General features: G+C 41.5%; 1 protein-coding gene across 2 annotated transcripts; it reads right to left on the reverse strand.

Annotated features, from left to right (window-relative positions):
* Nucleotides 1-432: 432 nt before the first annotated feature.
* Nucleotides 433-22,065, reverse strand: LOC106891647 (chromosome unknown open reading frame, human CXorf21). Of its 2 annotated transcripts, XM_014948335.1 has the most exons (3): nt 21,986-22,065; nt 21,094-21,198; nt 433-2,367 (listed from the first exon to the last, which is right to left on the reverse strand). In XM_014948335.1, the coding sequence occupies exon 3, from the start codon at nt 2,364-2,366 to the stop codon at nt 1,488-1,490; it is 879 nt and encodes a 292-aa protein (XP_014803821.1). In that variant the 5' UTR covers nt 2,367; nt 21,094-21,198; nt 21,986-22,065; the 3' UTR covers nt 433-1,487. The 2 variants fall into 2 exon arrangements, with proteins under 2 accessions (XP_014803821.1, XP_014803820.1); XM_014948334.1 differs by lacking the exons at nt 21,094-21,198; nt 21,986-22,065 and adding an exon at nt 9,708-9,852.
* Between the last annotated feature and the right edge of the window lie 3,725 nt (nt 22,066-25,790).

The raw sequence follows: 25,790 nt of genomic DNA on the forward strand, positions 1-25,790 counted from the left end.
TCTATTTGTAAATTGCATTTGATCACAGTCTAGAAATATTATGTGCCAGATATTATCTTGAATTGCTGAATAATAGTATTTGGGTAGGCTGCTATGGCAACAGATATACAGTCTCTGGATTCACACATCAAAGGTTCTTATGGCAACAGTTTTTTGGATACCCCTTCATTGCATAAGCAGGAAAATATACTAAGCTGTCCCAGTAATCTTTGGAAAGACAGCAGCAATAGAATAAACTGACATGTTTCCCATTTTACATTTGTTTTTGAAATATATATAAAGGCATTGCTTGTATACAAAAAAAAAAAAAAAGGCAAATAAAAAGAACACAAAGGCCAAAATGACACTGTGGGATCAATAACATGAAAATATTTTATGAATATTTATTATAAATTAGTATTCGTATTATACTGATATGTAGAAACTCAACCAGTGATGGATTGGCTTGACAACATGTTAAACATTATGCAGACTCAAAGTAGGCAACTGCCCTTGGCACAAGGAGCTCTTTTTTTTTTCTTGTTAAGACCTAGTGAAATTTTACAAAAAAAGGACCTTCTTTTATAAATAGATCAGGTTCAAACGACCTTGACCTATGATACACAGCAAGGATCCTAACAAAAGAAGTGGCTAGCCATGCTGCTGAGCGGTCCGCTTCAGCTTTCCCCGTTATTCCCTTTATTATTTTGCTACACGACTGCTCCACAGTTGCAAGTCTCTAAATCGTTGGCACAGGTGGTGTCTGTCTGTCATCACAGGTCACCAGTGTCCATTGGAAGAGTTCAGTTCAGTGCAAAGCACACCGGTATACACGCGCGCTCCTACTGATGAAGCCTGTTTGGAAACAGTTTTTTTTTCACAAAAAAGGGATGGCAACCTTTGAACTGGAAGACAGCAGTGAAATAATTAAGGTTAGTATAGAAGAAACTGGAAATGTCTATCACTTGGTATCTTTAAAACAAATTATAAAAAATTCTGTGAGGGATGTCATAAGGAAAGCCTCTTAGGGTGGGGCAATGAACTAGATGGCATCCTAAAGTCTGTATGTCTGTGGCTCTGACATGACTGTGATTGTGCTTGCATGGGCGTAAGCCTTCACTTCACACAGACCTAGAGGCAGGATGGCAGACTCCAGACAGAGGAAAGTTGAAATGATATGTCAAGAACGTGGAGTAGAAGAACACCTGAGCACCTGGAAAATTTCGCATGCTCTTAGCCCTTTTTCTACAAAACTTTTAATACCTGAGGCTCACTGAAATAAGCCTTTAGGGAAAAACTTATTTAAAAAAGCAAAACAACACAGTAAATCTTCTGGTCCACAATAGGGGCTGTAGAGTACAGGTATTTTTACTTATTTAATGTGTACCAGAACATTTAATTTAAGTGGTAGATGGCAAGTGCATTTTTATAAAGCAGAAAAATGTTTTAAGAAACTAAAAATTGACTTTGCAGAACATAAAAGCTTTCTAATGGCAGACATTCAAATACTATACATTAGTGTGGCTATATGGGGAAATATGCAGACTAGGTGTGCTCATTTCTGAAGATATTTTTTCACTGGCTATTTGTAAGAAGCGGCTAATGACAATGTCTTTGGCCTTGGTGGTCTCCATATTCCTCTCCCGTGATATCTGCGTGCTGATTTGATCTACGTTAGTCATGATAAGCTCGGAGGCCAGGATCTGAGTGGGGGATGCCCTGTTTGCTGTGCTGTCCATGATGTACTGCTTATACAGTTCCAGAAGCTTCTGCTCGAGGTAGTCATTCAGGGCTGAGTCAGAGAGGGGTTGCTGGTGGGGCACTAAGCTTGCCAGCCGCCAGCACGAGGAGTAGCCTTGGACCGGCTTGCGGATGGTGTCACTGGAGGGGGGGACCTTCATGGACTCCATGGGGGGAGGAATCTCTGAGGACTCCAAGAAGGGGCCTATGCCGCTGTCACAGGCAAAATCCGTCGTGACTGAGCTAATTGGCACCACGTAGTCCCCGGCTATATGCAAATCATTGTAGTTCTTGCAGATGCTTTTGCAGGAAGATGGAACCAGGTAGGTGTCTTTCTTTGCCAGCCTCTCACAGACATGTACAGCTGGAGACGGCGGCCCTGTGGACACGGGCTGCTGTGTAGGCTGTAGGAGATTATCCTTCTGCCTTCTGCTGTGCTTGCTACCTCTAGAGCAGACTGAGGAAATGCACTTGCCAGCAGATCTGCATCTCTGAAGGAGGCTTTTTCCTTGGGCTTCATCCGTGGAAGAATAATTCATGGACCTCATTTCATACACCACTTCCTCAGCTGAACTCTTGCTGTAGAGATCAGGGTTCAGGTCTTCACAAAGATAGGTGATTCTGTATAGGTAACCTTCCGACAGCATCCTTCACCAAAGGAAAAGAACCACCAGAGGACACAAAAATGACAAGAAGAAACCATTAGTTCATTACATTCTCATTGAGCAGTGATTACACTCATAAGCCTGTTACTAGCTGCAGAGAGATGTTTCCAATTTGGACATGAACAAAAGTGTCTCTCTCTCTCTCTCTTTCTAGAGGACTTGAGACAGTGAGTGAAGCAATCAGCTAGTTTCCTTGTTGTGCTCTTAACTCAATCACATAAAAGCATATTCTGTATAACACAACGCATGGCATGTCCAATATATTCAACGACAAGTGAGTTGGGAAGAGAGGAACAAGAACTGGTTTGTTATGGTAATAGGTGCTGCAATAGTTTACACTTAAATATGTATATTTTTGCCCTTGACGTCAGTAAGAAGTTAAGGGGTTCCCCCTTTTTCTCATATGCTTTGAAGCATCTTTTGTTGTGTGTGGTTTGTCAGCTGCCTCTGAACTATGTTGATTTGAGATTCATATTGAGAGTATCACCCCTTCTGTTCCAGGCTTATCAATGACTGTAGGTGTGGTTCCTTTTTCATTAAAAAGTCTCAGGTCATTAAATTACTATTTTGCACTTCTGCATGTCAAGCAGGATGGAATTAATTGTCTGTAACTTTTAGACATGAAATGTGACTGGCAAAAGCAAGGCATTTTGGAGGCATGATTCATCTGGCCTGTTTTAGACACCTAAATCGAAATGAAATGAATTGTGCCCTAGATTTGCTTATCACTCTCCAGCTGCTATAAAAAGATCTTAAACTGACTACCCTAGATGTAGAAATCTGTGGTGTACTTTTAAAGAGATACGTTTCAGTGCAATGCATAGGAAAGTGCACATTTCAGAAGTACTCCGGCTCCTTCGCTGTTGGATTAGTAGTGAGCACCACCAGCTCTGAAATCAGTTTCCATTGCGTTTCTACAAAGGCACAATCAGGTTCCAGCAGTCACTCTCTCTCTCTACTCTCCAAGCAGGCAGGTCAGTCTCAAAAGCTGCATAGACGTATTAGTAATGAAAGACAGGACTCACTAGCAAAGTGCATCGGTATATCAGTAAATGTTCCGCCCAAGCTTTAGCAGCTCCGCTACCACATAATTGTTCTTAAGTCCACCTCTATGTCTTTTTTTTTTTTTAAACAGATGTCAAGGAGATGATCAATGCAAAAGATGTCCTGAAGAAATTTTGTGGTCCAGCAAAGAGAAAGTATATGTTAAGTAAAAATAAATTAAAATTAAAAAAAGCTTTTTTCCTTTTTAAAGTACAAATTATATTGTGTGATAGAGGAACAAATAACTTGTCTTCGTTTTGATAGCAAATAGTTTTCTCCATTTACAATTTAATCCAATTATATAATTTTAATCCTTAACGGATACTGTCTCTGCAGATACGAACACATGCCCCAGTTATGTGACAGTTTGCCTGTCTGTCTCAAAACACCCGCTGTGATGGAGCACCCAAATGGGACCACCTTCCCACAAACTGTGAATGGGGAGGTGGCATCTTTCTGGCATGTGCTCCGCTACCCTGTGGTGCTGTCAGCTACTTGACTTATCTTCTCCAAGGGTGAAATGGCTCTAATTTCTTGGTAAAGTATTTCATGTGTCACAGTTGCTAGTGCAAGATGCTGCACTAATAATAAATGTTGGCTAAATCCTATCCAAGGATGGATATAGACTTTACGCAGATGTTTGGAAGGAGACAGCGTGAGAAAACACTTTCCTCAGGGGAGCAAAAGATCACTTCCACGCTATGAAGAAGAAGAAGCTTGGAGGGAAAGTAAACTTCCTTCAGAAGCAAATATTCATGGAAATTAAATGTGTCCAAACACTTGCTTTGGACCCTGGATCCTCTCTGCTGCTGCCGGTTGTGTAAGATTTCCCACAGGCAGGTAACATTTAATGAAAAGTGACTGATTTACACAAGAGGGGAAAAAATCGTGTTTGGGTCTTGGCATTCCTTCCAGTATGCCTCTGTTGTCTTGGTTTAGGTTTTAGCTGTGATTAAGATGCCACCACAGAAATCTTAGCCAAATGCTAGAGCTACTCAGGTTATCAACTCATCCCCCTCCTTCTTCTGCTTCTGTTCCCCACTTTTGCAGTGCAAAGGCTGTTCCCCTCCCCTAGTCATCCATGGCCCAGATGGCTTTATTGTAAAGTCACCGCTACCTTCGGTTAGCATGAATCTGGAATTGTTATGCACTTATTCCTATGCTTATTTTTAATGCGTATTCTGAGAAATTAGTGGAAATATAACATATGGCCTGTTCACTGCTCAACCAACATCGGCAAAGCCCATTGCGTTCAGGCAGCATGTGATACTTCTGTCTTTCCTGCTCTCCAGATGTCTGTTTCTGTCATAAGGTGATACATTAGGGAAATGAAACCATTGGTTTCATTTCTTCGCACTGCATTCTGTAATACTTATTTTAAGAGTTTTAGAACCCACTATCTGGGACAGGAATGGAAACAAAAGAACCGGCAAATGCAAAAAGACTAGGCTTCCATTGTGCCCAGGAGCTGTGTGTTTTGCTGAATGAGTTACAAGCTTACCCTCTGAAGTTGGCAAGGGCTGTCGCACTAATCTGACTATTCCCAGCTCCGCAAGGAAATCTGATTGAGGTTTTGATAGGCAGTGTTGAGAGCCTGAATTCAAAAGAGAGGCATATACATATACTAGACATCCTAGTACTCACTATAATATATACCCCTGTCAATTCCATCATTACCAATGGCTGTCATGCAATTGAGTCACCTCTAATGCTTGCATTTTACATTTGATAAGAATGAAAATTTTCATTAATTCTACTTTCTTGTGCTCCTTCTCTTTATCCCCCTTCCATGCCACAGATACACATGTACACCAGGATACCAAGTGCACAGAGATTGTATCTAACGTTCTTCAGTATTTTGGGTTTTATGCTCCTTCAATTCAGATTTCACTTCTCTTTTCCTGAAAATAATTGCATGACTTCCATTGCACAAGGAAAAACAGTCCATTTTACAATTCTGATCTGATGCATTTTGCAAGTGAGGGGAACAAAGAGATTTTTCCTTGCATGGCTACTGTCCTGGCAATGGCAGCTGACTACATTCTATCTAAGCCTAGATCCCAGGTGAGACAGAGGGAGAAGAGTGTCTGGTTTATACTATCTTTTCTATCTGACATAGTCATTATTACTGCCAGATGATCTTAAAAACTCATATGTCTTGCCTGGGGTTTTTGTTCAGTTCTTCAGCGGAAGAAAAGCCTAAAGGCAGGATGAATGTTCAAAGCCACGTGGAGAATCCAGTGGTACTGCCAGTATTTTCTGAGTGGCAGCAAATTTGCTGGGTTATAATGCTTGGAGATGGTGCCAGTGTGTGCATAAAGACCTCAGATTAGAGTCTGGGAGCAGGCAAACAGAATGGGAGTTCTTGGCTCAGGATAAGCAAAACTCTTAAGGAAAGCCTGAGAAGTGTACACAAAGAGATATGATAAATTGTGTCCTATATAAAAACCTTAGCAAGATGAAAAGTTGCTAAGGAGAACGGAAAGAAAGCGGTGCCAGCTGGGATCACAGCTCAGTGGGGAAAGGGACATTCTTTTGCATTGCAAAATGAGGGGATGGAAACTCACAGAAGAGACAAGCTTGTTTTGAGTATGTCTAGCTTTCAGATGCCTGAGCAAGGCTCTGAATGGCACTAAAGTTGTGCTGCTGGTAGTTGGAGTTCAAGTTTTATCACAGAGTATGCCTCAGTTCTAGCTGACTTACTAGATGACAAAGTCTCCCTGTCTTAAGGGAACTCAAATCCTGTGGATACATCTGTAGTATTTTTTTCCCCATTTGAAGAGACATTTTTCCAGGCTGTGGAAATGCAGACAGATCCCTTCAGTGAGGTTTGTGATCTATCTCAGATTACAGGATGTAAATGCAAGAGTTCACCTGGCAAGTAGGATGGGCTGGAGAGCAAGTCTGCATATGTTGCATGACCCATATCTCACCTTCCATTGGAGCTGGTGTGAAACAGCTCCCACGAAGCCTGAGTGCAGCTAGTGTAGGAAAATCAGGAGAGTGAAGAAGGTGGTATAATGAGCTGTGTATATGGACAAGTATAACCTTTCCTTGATGCCTCAAACCCACAGATCTTTGATATCTGAACTCCATTTGGTAAGGGCTATCTCCAGTGCCCGGGGCTGGCTTGGGTAAAGGTAATGCTGATGAGATTAAACTGCATAGTGCGGTGGACACATCAGAAGGGACAGACATCTTACAGAGAGACCTGGACAGGCTGGAAGAGTGGGCTAGCAATAACAGTATGAAGTTTAACAAAGTGCAAAGTCCTGCACCTGGGTCGACACAACCTAAGAGCCCAGTACAACCTAGGATTTGTGTTTCTGGGGAGCAGCCTTGCTTAGAGGGACCTGAGGGTCTGGTGGCCAACAAGCTGAACATGGGTCAGCAGTGCAGCACTGCAGCAACAAAGCCAAATTGGGCTGCATCCACAAGGGCACTACTAGCAGAGACCAAGACAGGATCATTCCACTCTACTCAGCACTTGTCAGGCCACACCTGGAGAATCCAGTTCTGTTCCTCACAAGTCAATAAAGTTGTGGACAGACTGGAGAGAGTCCAGTGGAGGACCATGAAGATGATCAAAGGGGTGGTCAACCTGCCCTATGAGGAAAGATTGAAGGGGTTAGGACTCTTCTGCCTGGAGAAAAGGCCGGGGGGGACACCTCATCACAGTATTACAGTACTTAAAGGGAACTACAAAGCGGACAGAGGCTCTCTCTTCACAAGGATCCCCATGGAGAAGGTGAGGGGCAATGGGTGCAAGTTGCATTGGGAGAGGTTTATTCTCAATATAAGAAAGAAATTTTATACAGTGAATCCAGTTCTGTTCCTCACAAGTCAATAAAGTTGTGGACAGACTGGAGAGAGTCCAGTGGAGGACCATGAAGATGATCAAAGGGGTGGTCAACCTGCCCTATGAGGAAAGATTGAAGGGGTTAGGACTCTTCTGCCTGGAGAAAAGGCCGGGGGGGACACCTCATCACAGTATTACAGTACTTAAAGGGAACTACAAAGCGGACAGAGGCTCTCTCTTCACAAGGATCCCCATGGAGAAGGTGAGGGGCAATGGGTGCAAGTTGCATTGGGAGAGGTTTATTCTCAATATAAGAAAGAAATTTTATACAGTGAGAACAATCACTGACTGGAATCACCTCCCCAGGGATATGGTGATGTCCTCATTGCTGAAGGTTTTCAAGATGTGATCATACAGGGTGCTAAATAATGTAATCTAGGCTCCCTTTTCCATGAAAGGTTGGACCAGATGATCTTTCCAGCTCGGGCTAAGGTCCCTTCCAACCTGGACTGCTCTATGATTCAATCATAACAGTGGGTGCTATTTGGTGTAACAGTTGGCCCACTTTGCCCATGGTGGAAGAGAGAAGGAATAGCTGAGACGTGCTTTTGCACAAACATCCAAATGCTACCTGCTGCATATGTAACTTCCTCTCCCTGCTGCTGCTTTGGAAGATCTGGGACCTGTGGGACCATGCTGTGAAGCTCTTTCAGCAGCAGTCATGAGCCAAACCCCTTGTTTCCTCCCCACAGCTCTCTTCCCTCTGGTCATTTGGTCTTCCCACAGAAGAAAACATGAGCCCAGCTCACCTCTATTCACATGTCAACAGTTTGAGAGATGCAGGACAGCTAGGAGTACCTTTTCCACAGGGGAATATGGGCTCTCTTAGGGGGAACGAGTAGGTTTGAGAGGATGATAGTCCGGTGTTTCAAGAGTATGAGGGAATGTCCTTGGAGGACAAGCTGCAGAAAGCAAGTGAGAAGAGACATCTTCCCCGGGAATGCATGATACTTCATGTCTATTGTACTGTTGAATGTTCTTGTTATACAAGTGTCTACCCATTTTTAATCATGCTAAATAGATGGAAGTGAGCTTCAGATGCAGCTGGTTTATTTCATTTAGGAAAAAATACATTTTTACTGTGTTTGAGTGCTGTTGTATCTTTAAGTGGAGTTTGGGGGGCCAGGCTTCCATAAAAATACAATGAAAACTGTATGTGTGTAAATACAGCTTCTTGAGCTCTCAAATAATTTCCCATCCAAGTCTGTCTTTTCAGTTCAAGTTCTTTGAAACTTCATACAGAGCAAGCCTGGTTCATCAATTTCCACATTTTTCTTAATCATCTACATCCATACAAAATTATTTTAGGACACCATCAATCTGCTTTGATAGCATTTTACATCTCTTATCCATAGCTGTAAGCAGCAACCTGAAATATGAGGCATGAGAGGATCCGGCTCGACATTCATAAGGATGATTTGACTAAATGATATTTCTACACTGTGCTTTTATGTCTTTCTGGGGTGGAAATCACTTCACGTTTCTGTGTTTATTTTAGTGAGTTGTTGGTTGTTGTCATGATGGAACTATATAGACTGCAATACTTTAACCTAAGCAGTTGAACAAAAGGGGAAATAAATTCCTGTGCATTCTTATAGAAGAGAATACACTTTCCAGAAGTCAAAAGAATAAATGGTAAAGCAAGAACAACAGAAAAGGCTGAAGGGGTTTCCCAGGAGGAGTGAGGGAAACGGTGCACTAATGAGCATTGAAACGGTAGCTACATCTGCTGTAGAATATAAAAACGAGGGGGGAGGGTGCATGGTGTCTGCGCCCATGTCAAGCTGTGAATTTGCAGCAAACCAGGAAATTTGCTGTGAATCATGAAAATACAATGATGAAACTTCTTTGTTTATACTTTTTAACACCATCTTGTTTTCAGAGAAGTCTCGGCTTTTCTTCTATCAACCTTTTTTTCTAATATAATGCCCATGTTTATATCCTGGTGCCTATTTTTATTTCTGATCTACAAATAGAGTTCTCCACTTGAAAGACATTATATAGACAGTAAACTAACATGCACAGAAAGATAATTAAAAATACCAAAATTATGACAAAAGCAACACAGCTAGTAAGACTTGCTTTAAAAGTATTCTAAAAACATTTTTTAGTATAATTATATGAAAGACTGGAAATATCAGAGCAACAATTTCTTTTGTATATTGAAGTTGCATTGCAATCATGGTCAGTCATGGTTGTGATGATGACACTTTTGGAAAGTTCTCATCACTTCTCAAGGCAGCAGAAACTGCATGTGGACAGTGGCTGAGACTCTGCAAATATGAACATGCATTCACAACAGAAAAAGTAATCTTCATTTTACCAGCTACCAGCTGTGATGCCATACAAACAGAACTGAGCCACTTTGATAAGCAAGAACAATATTTTCATACATTTATATAACGTGGTTTAGTTCTTACCTCCAAAAGTACAGCAGCTGACCAGGTACAGAAAATTTGCTGTCTTCTAACCAGTTCAAAGCTTCCTGTGAGTCTGTCCTCCCCCAAAATGCAATGTTCTGTTTTTATTTCCTTTTTACATACACTTCTAAGATGACATGTGTTTTATTTCTAGTCCTCTGCAGCACAGAAGTATAGAAAGAAAGTCCCTTAGGAGATAAGGGGGTTTTATAACTGACTGAACTGCAACACGCTGAACTTGCTTCCTCTTTTATGTATAAATGAAACTTTGTTGTGAAACTGCATACTGTTAAAAGAGATGATTGCAACACACTCAGTCCAGGCAGATGGACTTCTCTTTATTAACTGTTATAAAAAAAAAAAAAAAACAAAAAGCAAAACCAAAAACCAAAGAAAACCCCAAAACCTAGTAAGTTTAACAGCTAGAAGAATCTTAGAGAAACTGCTCATTTGTTGCCAATTTACAGCGTACCCCATTTCAACCACTTCCCTTCTCTTTTTAATGCACACAGCCAAACACCTAGACATGTCAAGATTGTCATCTCAGACAGGGAGGAAGAGTGAGATGTCAAAGCAGAAATGCATTTCACAGCAGGCTCACCTTGTCTACAGACCCTCGTACATCTCAGCTTCCACCAAACAGCACAGCTCAGCTGGTTTATCAGGTTTTGCTTGGTATCTGCAAAACCCGTCACGAAGTGCAACTCAGTACCTCAGTGCCTGTACCCGGGCAGGCAGCTTGTCTCGGCAGGGGAAGTGCATGAAAATACATCGGGCACGCAGGAGTTCACCCTCCAAGTTTGAGGTGTACAGACAGTGAACGTGGCTTTGAGATTGCTGTTGGAGTATTCCTCAAAGGACAGACAGAGGACAGGTACTCTCAGAAGGATGTAACTGGACCCTTTGAACTGATCCCAATAGGATGTGCAGCATTTGCTTAAAAAGGCATCATCAGGCACCCATATCTTGCAATAATAACAGAAATTTATCTTCATTCTCACTGTATTTTAACTTCCTTAGTGAGGACCTTTTTTCTTTTTCCCTCAGAAGACTCCAACTCTGTCAGCCAGAAAATATGTTGTAGTTCAATGCTTTTATTAACTTAATTTTGCTAAATATTCACTATGATATGACATATGATTGAGACTAGTATCCAAAGTCTTCTTAGCCATTGGCATGGAAAAAGTACATATGTCAGTCTGGCCCTACCTACACATCCCTAGTTAATTCATACAACAACAGTTTAATCAAATAATATTTTACTCAATCATATGACATGTTGGGATCAACAGCATCTAAAAAAGCACAAAAACTGGAAAAAACTGGCAGTTTAATGCAAATCTCAACAGGTATTTTTGCTGTAAAAATCCTCCCTGTGGAAACAAAGTCATTGTAGTAACAGACAATTATTTTTTTCTTAACACTAACATTAATAGTAACATTATTGTATTTTTGCCTCCAGACCAATCTCAGGCTTTACCAAATTTGTACTGGTCCAACATATTAATTTTTTTTGGTGTTTCCATATCTGGTTGAAAGAGTATTGAGGGGAGCAAGAAATAAATGACTAGTTAGTTTTACCTCTTCTGTAGATCCAGAGAGCTCAATATTCCTAGTTAGACTGTTGGGAAATAACTTTGGTAGTATAAAAAAGCATTTCTATAAAGGTCCTCAGAGATTTTTCAAAACATATTTTAAATCATCTAAATCCCTGTAAAAACAGCAAGATACAAATTGACAGACTTTTGAAAGTAAAAAGTGCTTCCACAGCCAGAAAAGCACAGCTATCCAGAACCACTGAAAAATCAATCTGCTTTCATGGAGATACCTAAATATGGATTTAAGACTTACCTTCAGGCACCTAGATTTAGAAAAAATACGTGGCTTTTATTTTTTTCTCAGTCATGCACCTGTAATGTTTTAGTGCTCTAGAGGAAGTCAGACACTGTATTTCTACACAGTAGCTATAGGAAGATGTAGAACTGCCATTTCTTGTCATAAAAATGGCACATTAACATCCTGACAGCCTAGGCTCTGGGGACACTCATTTATTCTAGTGACCTTCTCCGTGTTCACTCATGACCTTGGGAGGGTTATCCTCAGCTAAGAACCATGGATTTTTACGTTGTGGCTTATCAGCTGCTCTGTGAGGGCCAGATTCAGAGCTGAATGAGTTGAGAGACTGTACAACACAGCGGCACCTGGCCTCTTTCACATAGTTCCCCACGAGCTGTGCCTCCTGCACCCAGGAATAGGTGTGAGAAGATGGGGAAAGCTTCAGCACCAAAGGGAGTCATTCAGTCAGTGTCTTCATCTGTCAATATAGCTCAGATTGTCTGAGGCCATGCCAACTTTATTTTTGTCAGCATACTTCCCTACAGCAGGTCCGATGTATCAAGAATGTGTTATTTGCACAGACACACTTAGAAAAAAAGAAAAAAACATTTCAAGTAAGTTTCACAGTTCTCTGTTTCCTTCTCTACCACGTTCCTTGTACTCCCAGGGAGTTTCCTCTAGGAAACTGCTTTAATTTTGACCCTAAGTACATCTATCTTAGTTATTTTATTTCAGTTCAAGAGTTAATTTTCAAAACAAATCTGCCAGTTGTATGCCCTCACTGTGCTTTGGTTTGCCTCTTGAAGTACAGGAAGCAGATTCCTTTTGGATGAAACTCAGCAGGACAGGCACCAGGACCATACCTGAAATTTGCCATGGGCAAGTTCCCCCATGGGCTTTCATGCAACCACAGTGGAGCCAGTCCAAAATAACCTCCCCAGAACGTACCTACCATAGAAACAAGGGTTTCAGCACCAGCCGTTTTGCTGTCCACATCTGCTCTGAATGTGGCGCGTTATTGGCTAATGTAAGCAGAAGAGAAAAATGCTGCCAAGGAACCAATTTACAGGATGGTACTATACAGTTTATATTTTTTTTCCCCTGAGTAACCTTTGCTCACCAATGCCAATCAGCCAGTGTGTCTCAATAGGTTGTAAGTGATAACGTTACCCTGCCATAAACACAAGAGAAGGCTGAAGTTCCTTCTGTACAGCTACAGGCTCCACCACAGAGTTTCACTATAAACAAATCTCTGCTGAGCCTGGGCCTGTTTTGTCAAACACTGTGAAGGCAGCTGCCTGTCACTTGTAGGTGAATTGCTTGTATTCTAAAAATTATTGGGAGCATTTGAGAGGACTGCTGTTCCATAGCTTTTTATTAAAATTAATAGTAAGAATAAGTGCAGAAAACAAATCGATTTTCCTGTACATATATTCAAGCAGGTATGTACACAGTAAGCTCTATCATGTTATCAAACAATTTTAGGTCTATGCCCATTTGGTACATCTATAATATTAACTAGGAATTTTGAAACTCAAAAGGTTAAAGATAACACCTTAAGACTATCACCTAGTTTATAATTACTTTGTCCAGTATGTCAAAGGGGATATTTTGAATCCTTTTTGTCTCTGGAAGGGAAAAGGTTAAGGGAAGGAGATAAGCCCATTATCCAGCACTTCATCATAAAGAATAATCATGAATGATTTATGTTGCTTACAGCAGCAAAATCAGTCATACTTCAAGCTCCCCAGTATGCCACACGTGATTAGAGCCTGAAACTCAGTTTCCAATGCATTACTCACACAAGTTATTTGAGTAAAATATCAGTCTTTAAACAGAGAAGAAGCCTCCATCATAGACATTTTTCTTTCCTCTTTCTTCATTACTGGCATTAGGAAACAGATCAATATAATTCTCTAAGTAAAGTGTGAGGATTCCCATCTTCCAAATGAGTGCGGGGCAAGTCTGGTTTTGAGATATCTCATGCTGAAGGGAGTCTCCTGGATGAACTATTCCACATGTTACATGGAAGAAAAGTGGCTGTGTCATCATTCTCCTATTGGCTACATGCTTCCCAGGAGGATAAAAAAGGCATGGGTGCATAGACAGGTTTGCTACTCTAGAAAAGGTGGGGGAGTTTTGGTGGCCACCCTTCTTTGCAGTTTCCAGCTGCCCACAGCCAGGAACTGCCCACACAGCACCCAGAAGTCTGGTTGTACTTGGGGACCAGAGCCCTTCCTCCAGCAACCTGAGTCAAGGAGCACAGCACCTTCTGCACGGCTAAATTGATCAAGTTTTGCACCCAGAGTCTGATACTTCAAAATGGTCATTTCGTCATAAAAATTACCACAAAATCTTTTCGTTATCTACGGAGGCAAGGGCCATGAATTTCCTGATTTCTTGTTACATTATCATATGCTTTCTGTACTTCAAGTGACAATGTAATAGGGAACATTTGCTGCCTTACAGGTTCCTTCTAGTCTATAAAATATACAATTTATTCTCTTGTTAAATTTCATTTCTCTTTTGTGGCTCACATAAATATTTTAGTTTTATCCAGTCATCTCTACACATTCAATCTATGTGAAAATCAAGAAAAAAAAAGCAAGGCCTTTGATATGAGAAAATTATAAGCAAGACCATTTCACCCTCTGATAAAATCCTTAAGGCCAAAGGGAGTTTTCTATGAGAAAATATGGCAGTATTGAACGTAGTATATTGCAGCTGTTCTACATTATGTTCCCAGCATTAGTCTTTTTTAGACATGAACAGCCAGTTAATGAAGTCCTTTCAGTTCACGCTCTTTTCTCCTCTCACTAATTTATATGAACCAGGAGATTGGTCATGTCACAGTTCAGAAATCTTTCCCTTCAATCTCAACCTCTTTCATTCATAATCCTTTATTTACCTTTGCCTGGTCAAACGGTTCTGCCTATATCCTTGTAATGAAGGTAATAAATAGAATCATAGAATCATCTGGGTTGGAAGGGACCTTTAAGGTCATCTAGTCCGACCTCCCTGCAGTCAGCAGGGACACCCCCAACTGGACCAGGTTGCCCAGGGCCTCATCGAGCCTCACCTTGAGTATCTCCAGGGATGGGGCCTCAACCAACTCCCTGGGCAACGTGTTCCAGTGCTCCACCACCCTCATAGTAAAGAACTTATTCCTAACGTCTAATCTAAATCTGCTTTTCTCCAGTTTAAAGCCATTACCTCGTGTTCTGTCATTGACAGCCTTTGTAAACAGGCTCTCCCCAGCCTTCCTGTAGGCCCCCCTCAGGTACTGGAAGGCTGCTATTAGGTGTCCCCGGAGCCTTCTCTTCTCCAGGCTGAACAACCCCAGCTCCCTCAGCCTGTCCTCGTGGCAGAGGTGCTCCAACCCCCCGATCATCTTTGTGGCCCTCCTCTGGACCTGCTCCATCAGGTCCATATCCTTCTTATATTGAGGGCTCCAGACCTGTACACAGGTGAGGTCTCACCAGAGCAGAGTCAAGTGGCAGAATCACCTCTCTGGACCTGCTGCAGCAATGTATTGTGAATAAAGTACCTCACTGTACAAGTGATCCCATTGATGGCAGAGAGCAGACTGTGGTTTCCATGCACAACCACATATGGGCATATAAACACACAAGCACCGTTGCTCAGCCTGCGAAGCATCAGTGTCCTGGGCGGGCTGCCCTCTTTCCATTGTCAGTGTCTGGCCAAAAGCCAAAAACTTTTATTTTTTCATTTTTTTTTGTTTTTTAACTAGCAGCACGATAACTTTGAAATGGATGGATTTAAATAATAATAATAAATTAAAAAAAAAACATCTAAATTCCACCTACTTTTTGACACCCCTCTAGCCTCAAATAATAATGGTAACAAGTGGTCCACAGGGTATAGATACACAGATATATCTTTACTGAGATACCGAAGTACATCATAAACACTGTGTACAGCTTGCTCTCTGCTGCCGAGTGCGATACCTCAGGGTATGATGCCTTTCGGGCAGCAGCAGAGAGGAGCTGGAAACCGCAGTGCTGGGCAGAGCCCAAATCTCAACCACTCTTCAAGCGACGAAGCATGTTCTTCCCCATCTCAGCAGCCAGCTCGGCTAAAGGGTTTAGCAACAGCTAGGACCTTGCTTATGTTTCCACCTTCCAGATATCTTTAGGGAGCCCTCTGGGGTCGGTTTTTAAGCTTTCCAGGATGCAAAGATATCAGCTCTGCTCATTTCATAGAACTTGCATTGTGGTAGGCCTCGTCCATTTCTTGAAAAGTCCATTTTCAAAAAGGAAACTTAGCAGTGACTTTTTTTTTTTCTGGATTTTTCCCCAAGATGCATCATTCCCTTGCAAGTATCTAAACTGTCAAAATATGTATATATAATCTGAAGGGTTGGTGGTTTCTCCTGGGTTTAGTTTTATTTAATGATTTTCATGCATTGAAAACTTCTTTAAATGCTTGAAATTCCTATAAATCATTTCAGCAAACAACGTAAAAAAAAATCTTTGTTGCTATTTTTTATTTGTAAAGCTGGGTGTACGTAGCAAATAGGAGTGATCAAAATTGGTATTTCAGGTGGCAAATAAATCAAACAGCCATCCCAGGTCCCTGCACTTCAAAGCATCTCCTGCAGAATGAAGAAGTGCTTGAGCCTCTATGTCGGATTGCTTCCTACCACAGGAATCCCACAGGGATGTTGTAACGCGTTCTTTGCTTGGCAAATCTGAAATGATTACTCACACATGCTCATTTCATTAAGTAGCAGCTAATTACTTCCTATGTACCAGATAGAAAGGCACATCACAGCTACAAGACTGATCAGTAGATCTGGGAGAAAATATTTGTGCTGCTTGGAACGTAGTTTCACCTTTTATTGAAAGAGTCTTTCTCACAGATCCAGTGCCTGGAGCAGAGACTCCAGCAGTTCACACCACCCTCCCAGGAAGAGGGCAGCAGAGCCTGCAGATGTGGCCAGTGCAGGGTGTAGCCTACCATTCTCTCCTCCCCTTGGTTTTCCTCCCCCAGGAACCTTTTTCTGCTTTTCTTTTTGCCTCTAGGTGAGCTCTGGATGCCCTTCTCAGCAGCTCTCCAGATTTAATAAGCTCTAAGCCTCAGCAAATCCCAGCTGGTAAGAGGAGGAGCTGCTTGTTTCACCTGTCTGCGTCTTGAGGAGAAGGAAGACAATTCATCCCTGCAGGACTAGCTCAGTACAATATTGCTAGTTTTCTTCCTGGCTTTCCGTCAGATTCACACTGTGGCGAGACAGACTCTCTGGGATAAGCCAGGATTTTCTGTGTAATTCCAAAGGAGGAACGAGTTAATTATATTATAAAAGTTTCAAATGCTATTTCCAAAGGCGATACAAGATTGGCTGGAACACTGCCTACCTGTATAAAATCCTGCCATATGATACATACTCCAATTCCAGGGCTTGCACTGAGTCTTTGTTAAAAATAAATCATGCGTCATGCTGCTAATGTACTTCTTGGTTCAGTGATAACTAGTCACCACTGGTGAGGCTTTAAGATCAGACAAAGAGCTTTTAACTGGAAAACAGGATTGAGCAATAGGTGGGAGTTGTCTTCTATTTTAGTTTTTTACTGTACCTCAGTGTAACATAATAAAATTGAAGGCAGTCAGGCTACTAAGAAGGGATTTTTTTTTATAGTGTTTCAAAATACCACAAAAATTGCAGAAACCCAAGAAGTATTAAAGAGGTTTGGTTACAATAGGTGTATTGGCACATGTCTGTAATTTCTAGGTAGAGCCATCCAGTAATAATTGGCTGAATTTCATGTATCTTTTTCTCAAGTACTGGTTCTTACTTTGGCTCTGATTTCCACATCCCTCACTTCTTACCCTTACATCTTTCTGGCAACCAACATTTTCAGCTATCCCAAATTCTCTGGGTTGTGGTTTAACCCCAGCCGGCAACCAAGCACCAGGCGGCCACTCGCTTGCTTCCCCCTAGTGGGATGGGGGAGGGAATTGGAAGGGTAAAAGTGAGAAAACTCATGGGTTGAGATAAAGACAGTCTAACAGGTAAAGCAAAAGCTGTGCACACAGGCAAAGCCAAACAAGGAATTCATTCACTGTTTCCCATCGGCAGGCAGGTGTTCAGCCACCTCCAGGAAAGGAGGGCTCCATCATGTGTAATGCTTACTGGGGAAGACAAACATCATCACTCCGAGCATCCCCTTCCTTTTTATTCCCCCAGCTTTATATACTGACCATGATGTCATACGGTATGTAATATCCCTTTCAGTCACTTGGGGTCAGCTGTCCCAGATGTGTCTCCTCCCAACTTCTTGTGCACACCTGGACTACTTGCTAGTAGGGTGGTGTGAGGAGCAGAAGAGGCCTTGACTGTGTAAGCACTGCTCAGCCATAGCTAAAGCATCCCCATGTTATCAACACTGTTTTGGTCACAAATCCAAAACATAGTCCCACACTAGCTACTGTGAATAAAATTAATGCTGCCCCAGCTAAAACCAGCACATTCTGCATCCCTTACTCCATATCATTTACAACATGCTTAGGTCCCCCATTATCCAATACAACCTCATTAACCACCTCCTCCCCACCTTCCTATCCTTTGATAATATACACTGATATCATTCCCCTAGTCTATGGACACCCCTGTAAAATCACAGAATCACTGAATTATCAGAGCTGGAAGGGACCTCTAGAGATAATCTGGTCCAACTCCCCTGCTAAAGCAGGATTGCCCGGAGCACATCACTCAGAACTGCATCCAGGTGGGTCTTGAAGATCTCCAGAGAAAGGGACTCCACGACCTCCCTGGGCAGCCTGTTCCAGGGCTCTGTCACCCTCACTGTAGAGAAGTTTTTCCTCATATTTGAATGGAACTTCCTATGTTCCAGCTTGTGCCCGTTGCCCCTCGTCCTCTCACTGGGAACCACTGAAAAGAGTCTGGCTCCATCCTCCTTCAAATGTTCATTAAATGTTCACAAGTGTCACAAAAATGTCCTTTCCATGGGGTACAGTCCTTTGGGCGTCCACGTGCTCTGGCGTGGGATCCTCCAGGGGCACTGCTCAGCAGTAACTAAAACACCTCTGTGTTACCAGCACTGTTTCCAGCACAAACCCAAAACACAGCCCCACGCTATGAAGAAAATTAATTCTACCCCAGCCAAAACCAGCACACTCTGCCAGTAACATTCAATTGAAAATTGTGTTTGAATGCAGACACTGTCTTCAGGAGGTTTACAACGGAGATGGTCAGGGAAATCTGGAAGCAGCACCAGAAAAAGCAGCTGATCTGCGGAGTACTTTTAATGAGATAATAACAGAAAGCCCTCCTGCACTTTGGTCCGTACAAACCAGATGCCAGCAAACCATTGCCTGGGGTTTTGTTTGAGCTAGGTATTCCTGGGCAACTGTTTCCTGCACAAACATTAAAAAAAAAAAAAAAAAGGAAAAGCAGTAAATGTTACAGGCTGGAACGACCACAGACAAATCATCTGTTCTGTCTGCTGACAAAGAAATGACACTCATGGCCGTTTGCTGCTGAAGCAACATCCAGGGGCAGAGGCCCTGGCAGAGGCGGGGAGAGGGAGGAATGGTGCCATGGACAAACTGCTGAAAAGCAGAGTGAAAGCTGCAGGTCGCCAAATTGGCTTTTTGAAAGAGGTGGTTGCTGGTAAGGGGCAGAAAAACATTAAATGAAGCAATTACACAGAACTAAGGAAGCTTTTTCAGATGGAGGCTGAAACTGAGATTTTGCAAGGAAAACTGATGGCAAAAAGTTATTTCATTCCTTAAGTAAGAGGGAAACAATTTAAGTGGTTTCTGTATTAAGGTGGAACTTGGTGAATTAATGAAAACTGCGTGTTTGATGTGGTGCTTGAAGGACTTACTGAAGATACATATACACATTCAGCAAGACTGGGGCAGAAACAATACAAAGATTTAGAAATAAGGTAGAACATTTTAAATTAAAAAATTAAAATGATGAGCCACCAATGTCTCCTTGTAGAAAGAAGGTAAGCATCATCTTGTGCTGCATTAGCGCAGACTGAGAGAGCTGAGCCTTCCCCCCTGCTCACCCCTGGTGAGATACATCTGGAATTCTGGGTCCAGCGCTGGGCTCCCCACTACGAGACATGGTCACACTGGAGCGCAGGGACCCAAAGGTGTTTAAGGTGTTAAAGGTGTTTAAGGGACCAGGGTCCCTGACATAAGAGGGGAGGTGGAGAGAGCTGGGACTGCTCAGCCTGGAGAAGAGAAGGCTCAGGGGGATTTGTCCATTTGCATAAATACCTGATGGGGGGAGTAAACACAACAGACTCTTCTCAGTGGTGTGCAGTGACAGGATGACAAGTAATGGACACAAACTGAAATACAATAATTTATATTTTTCTTTAAATTGTTTGTCTTTTGTTTTGTGTTAGGTAGTTGACATCTTTAATGACTTGGTAAAGATATTTATTAGGAAAAAACTAGATGAATCACCAGGAATTAGAGATGTTTAGCATTTGTGACATTCCTAATTTTTTTTGTCTTGTATCACACCAAGCTGCACAAACATCATTACTTGCAACACAGAAACTGTAACTTAGAAATTATAGTGACCCTACAGACATTTGTATCATCATCAAACTGAGGAGCCATTCATGCTAAGTCAGCAAAATAAAATAATAGTAGAAGTTTGTAAAATAATTATACACACCCAGACGCCGTGATAAGAAAAGTAGCGCTTAGCTTCAGAGCATAATTCACATTCTGCTATGGATTTACTGTTTCAAGTAACTAGGAAATATTTCACAACATCCCTGACTCACCCATGTGTGACACATGATGCAATCAATGGTCACAGAAATTTGCATCTAGCCCTGTACCAGAACCCAGTACTTTGAACTCCATATTATTATGCCCAGGCAAAACGCAGGATTAAGGCTGCTCACTGCCCTTAAAGCAGGTTGTTTGCTTATCACTCACAGACTCTGGACTGCAGAGAAAAGTGATCATATTATAATGTTCTCTGGTAGCCCTGAGGACCGCTAGGGTATGACTGCTAAGGTCAAGAGTGTAAATAGAAGACGTGATCTCTGATGACTACCCTGAAGGGTTCGACTTATTTTTTAACTGAAGTGTTTGAATAAGTTACATCATTCTAAAGAAACAACATATCTCTGTATCTCCCCAGTGACATCCCACAACTTCTCCACAGAGCCAGCTGTATCTCCAGCTTGAAGCATGAGCTCTCCTGAAGAGCAGAAGCTGCTTGGTCACTGCCTTGCTGCCCTTTCAGCTACGGTTAAGGAGAGGACAGAGAAGAGATAACTTCAGCCATTCTGTGGTTGCTTTCCTGCCGAGCAATGTGACCTCGGGGAAGAACTGATCAGGTCTTACCAGCTCTGCATAGCAATTGAAGGGCACTTCCCATCAAACACTCAGCTCTTAGAGCAGCCCAGGAAAGAGGAAAAACTACCAGCACCCTGATTCACAGAATCTGAATCTGCCTCAAAGTGCCTAAGTTATCTCCTTTGTTATTTTAAGTGGTAAATTGAATTCCTTATGATTAGGAGGTTGGACATACCTCTTAAATGGTGAAATGTTTGCTAATGTGATGAACACCAGCCTGAAATGAGGAACAGTGGGTGTCTTTGTAATGCACTGGGGAGGGAACTTTGTCCTGTATATCCTGTAGAAAAAACGATTGTTATGAAACCATTTGGGAATTGATAACCTCTTTTACCTGTAGACTGCAAAAAATCATTATTTTACTTTTTTTTTTTCAATTTTCCAGTCCTCAGGCCCGCAACTACAGAAGATTACTGGACTCATCTGCTGCAGGCAGCCTGGCTTATGTTTAAAGGCACAAAGGTGAGAGGAGGTGGCTCTTGAGATTTTCATTAGTGAGATAAGACATAGAATCATAGAATTATTTAGGTTGGAAAAGACCTTTAAGATCATTGAGTCCAACCATAAACATAACGCTGCCAAGTCCACCGCTAAGCTATCTCCCCAAGTTCCACATCTACACATTTTTTAAATACCTCAAGGGACAGTGACTCAACCACTTCCCTGGGCAGCCTGTTCCAGTGCTTGATAACCTTCTTGGTGAAGAAATTTTCCCTAATATCCAGTCTAAACCTTCACTGACACAACTTGAGGCTGTTTCCTCTCTCTCATCCTATCACATATTTTATAAGATTTGCTAAGAAATGGACACCCCACCCTTGAACTGCTTCTTTGGCAGAGCACATTCCAGTTCCTCATTCTTTACCTCCTGAGGTAAATGAACTGAGCATTGTTCATAAAATTATAGACCAAACATTCCCACGACTAGTGAAATTTCTTATAAAAAAATCCCTGAACTCAAGTCAACAAAAGAGAGGCAGAGCGACTCGCTAACAAATACCGTTTCCACACACCAGCCACTCTACGTGCAGAAGGACATGACACAGTCAGGGAAAATAGCTTCTCACCTTTCTTCTACAACAGCCTCTTCCTCAGTGAATGAGTGTGTATCAGATTTCTCTGGAAGGCTGGCTGTTTAAAGTTTACCTGGTGAGGGTTTTTTGCATAACCAAAGGATAGTCTGTAGGGTGTTTCTTTCAGGAGATATTTTCTGTAAAACAGTATAAATCTGATCTTCAAATTTGATGGGACCAGCCTGGAGAAAAGCTAATATTCCAAGCTAAAAAAAACTTCTCATAGTTAATCCATTTTGATTAAAAAATCTTTCCTTTATTTGCCAAAATATATAGCTCTGAACTGACTTTAAGGCATCTGAAATGTTCAGCCGTTAATTCCGTTATGCAATTCTTAAATCCTTCCTCTCCTGCCAAGCAAGCTGTCATGAGAAATATGCTTTGTTAGATGGGATCACCTGTTTCACATACACAGGCTCAGTTGTCAAAATGATAAAAAGGAAAGCCTTCTGCTGACGTGTATAAGGAAAACATAGCATTTCAGTCACAGAAGAGCTCTTTGTTTTATATCAGGCTTCTAATTATTACAAAATTTGGAAGAGGATGAGGCAAAAAAAAAAAAAAGAATTAGACTTCCAGGAGAAGGTACAAAAAAAAATCCTTTTATTTGGATGTTGCTTCCTCTGGAAACTACAGAAATAGCATAACTGAATCTCTATGAAAAAAAGACTTAAGAGGGTAATGAAATAACCTCTCCCAATCTAAAATATTACATGAAAACTAATGACATTAAGCTCTTAGAAAACCACTTACTACTTCAGGCTGTTCGATATATTGTGGTATTGTTTTAATATATCTGAAAATATTATATTATTATACAAAACTTTATATATGTTTGTATTACATATATATAAGACATTTACTAAATCATATATATTACATACATATGTAATAATTATAATTATTTAGTGTTATTACCAGCTATTTTCAAAGTTCACATCATGCTTTAAAATATTCTTATGAATTAATTAGAACTGTACTTCCTTATATTTCAAATGCCTCTGAGATTTCTAATACTCTCTGTCCTCTTTCGTTTTAGCAGATTCACATGCTCCACCATTAATCATCTGAGAACTTTGTACAACATACACCATGGAAGTAGCCTTTTGTTTACTAACTGTTTATCTTGTTTACAAAAGTACAGCAAATAAAGATAGTAAGCAAAGATAAGATATCCAGAAAAAATGTATTTTGATGTTAAAATTTTAATCTATGTTCTTTCTTAAGTAAGCATTGACAAAGCAAAGCAAACACAAACACACGCACACATAAACATCAAGCACGTTTTAGGGCATCCACAGGAGAAACGCACGTCGTCTTTCCTTCCTAAATTCACTGCAAAAAAGTCCTTTGACTGCAGGGGGAGCAAGAATTTTCCCAAAGTGTTTTTGAAACATTCGGCTGTGGTGCACTCACTGTGCAGTGTCTTGGCCACTAGCCAGGTAACTATTTCTGCGTAGAACAGAAAGAATCAACTACATTTATAGCATAGGAAATCAAACTGAGCAGTGTGTTGCCTCAGGCTGACTCCCTGCCTCAAACAATATGGTAGAAATGAATGTATACAAGAGTCTAAAGTTAGTGATTACATTTCTTTGTATTATTATGCCAAAACTCAGGCTGCCTCAAACAATATGGTAGAAATGAATGTATACAAGAGTCTAAAGTTAGTGATTACATTTCTTTGTATTATTATGCCAAAAATGTAATATCGTACAGAATGAACAGTCAGCTATGAATTTATTGTAGAATAGTAGGAACCTTATAATGTCATTAGAAAGACAATTTTTCTACCTCTGCAGTAAGTAGATGAATTTTATCACTGCTACAGTGTTGATCATCATCTGAATTTCTAGCCTTACGACTTTATCTATGCCCTTATTATCTTTTGTCCTAATAGACTCACTAAGGAATTTATACAGACAAATCACTCTTTTGTAGTCATCAGAATGTTATTAAACTGCATAGAAGAATCAACTCAGCTTCTAGAAGTTAATGTACTCACAGGATGACTCACAAACAAGGCAGCTGGAGCAGTTTCAATCCTAGCTCTCAACTCTGCCCCGAAGGAGCTTCTGCTCCTGCAGAAGTGTGTTGTGCCTGGAGAGAACCAAATGCCTATGAATAAGCTGTTCCGATAATGGACCAAGAGCATTACTGGAATTAGACAGAAGTTAATAACAAGTAGCTGCAATATGAATATATAAGTACATTCTGTTAGCGAACCACTTCTGGGTAGACTGAAATGTCAAAGACCCTGGAATATGAGGGAATAATATGACTACGGTGTGCTGCAGTTATCAGGAACTTACCTCGGGAAACATGAGCAGGAAATTATGCTTTGAAGTACATTAAAGAAAAACAGAAACCTGCCGCTGCAGAACCATGCAGCCAGTCTATAAGATTCACATAATTTGACCACGTACAGAAACTGCATAATAACCTGTTGAAATAGCCATAACTGATAGCACTCATGGAGCCATCTCCAGGTTGGATATATAAACCTGTAACAAACACCTCCTGTTGCACAAGCATCTGTGCTTCAGAATCCTGTATGCAAATCTGACCACTCCGGTTGCCTGCAAGGCTACATACCTCAGTGTTCCCTTATGGTCACCCCAGGGAAACACACCCTTTGTGTTTGCCTCTGGTCCAGCATCCTGTCCTTCAGGCTCGGCTGTAATCCCGCCGGCTCTGACAGAAGCGGGTGTTAACACTAACATTGCCCTGGGTTTCCTGGGCTACGGCAGGCTGGCTCCTCTGCTGGGTCAGGACCATGTGGTGAGCAGGTCATCCTTGCCTTCCAGTAAAGGAGCAGGAATGGCTGAACCGGTCACTGTTTCAGATGAGCAATTTTCTTCTTTTTGTGTGTTGTGCTCCTCCACCATTGCACCAGGAAAGCGCATTCTCTAGATTAGCTGACCCTTTACTGTGAGGGTGGTGGAGCACTGGAACAGGTTGCCCAGGGAGGTGGTTGAGGCCCCATCCCTGGAGATATTCAAGGAGAGGCTCGATGAAGCCCTGGGCAACCTGGTCTAGTTGGGGGTGTCCCTGCTGACTGCGGGGAGGTCGGACTAGATGACCTTTGGAGGTCCCTTCCAGCCTGGGCAATTCTATGATTCTATGATTCTATGATTCTATAAGTAACGCTTAAGATATGTAGTCTCTGCAGATGCTCAGAAAGCTCACAATAAATTATCGAAATGTCAAATTCAGTCTTTGAAGATCAGTCCACGTATCCACTTCCTCTTTGAGTGACTGGGCTTTTTGCCCTAATGATATCTACTAGATATGTTTCAACTTTCTCATGCTCTCCTCAGGATTTGTACGGCTTTTTTTACCTCATAACCTCAGCTGTACTCTGCTGCTGAAGAGCGCTTTTTTCTTGGGCAGCTTCATTAATATCTTCACTGATAGCTTGGTTAGCTTTCTTCCTGCCTTTTTCTTGTAGTTTATTTTAGTTGATTCCACCTGAGAGTTTCTTCTTTTTGAGCTGGGTTTTTTTCCCCCATACACATACCTTTGGGGTTCTGCTTCAGCAATCCCAGAAAGAAATATATGCAATCTTCCAAATTCCTTTCAAATCTTATTCAATTCCCAATTCAAACACGTCAAGGCATCTTTTACGAAGTTCAAACATGTTGGTGTTCATTTTGGTGTCCCTGGTGAGCTACATTTGCCAGTTTACAAAGCAAATGAGTTTTCTGACTCAGGAAGAAACTCGTGCATTGTATGTGTCTGTCTCTGTTCCTTTGCACCTAGGACACTCCAAAATGGAAAGTGCAAGCTTCAGGAATAG

This window comes from Calidris pugnax, unplaced genomic scaffold, assembly GCF_001431845.1.
Source record: "Calidris pugnax isolate Ruff unplaced genomic scaffold, ASM143184v1 scaffold164, whole genome shotgun sequence".
Taxonomy (NCBI): Eukaryota; Metazoa; Chordata; class Aves; order Charadriiformes; family Scolopacidae; genus Calidris; species Calidris pugnax.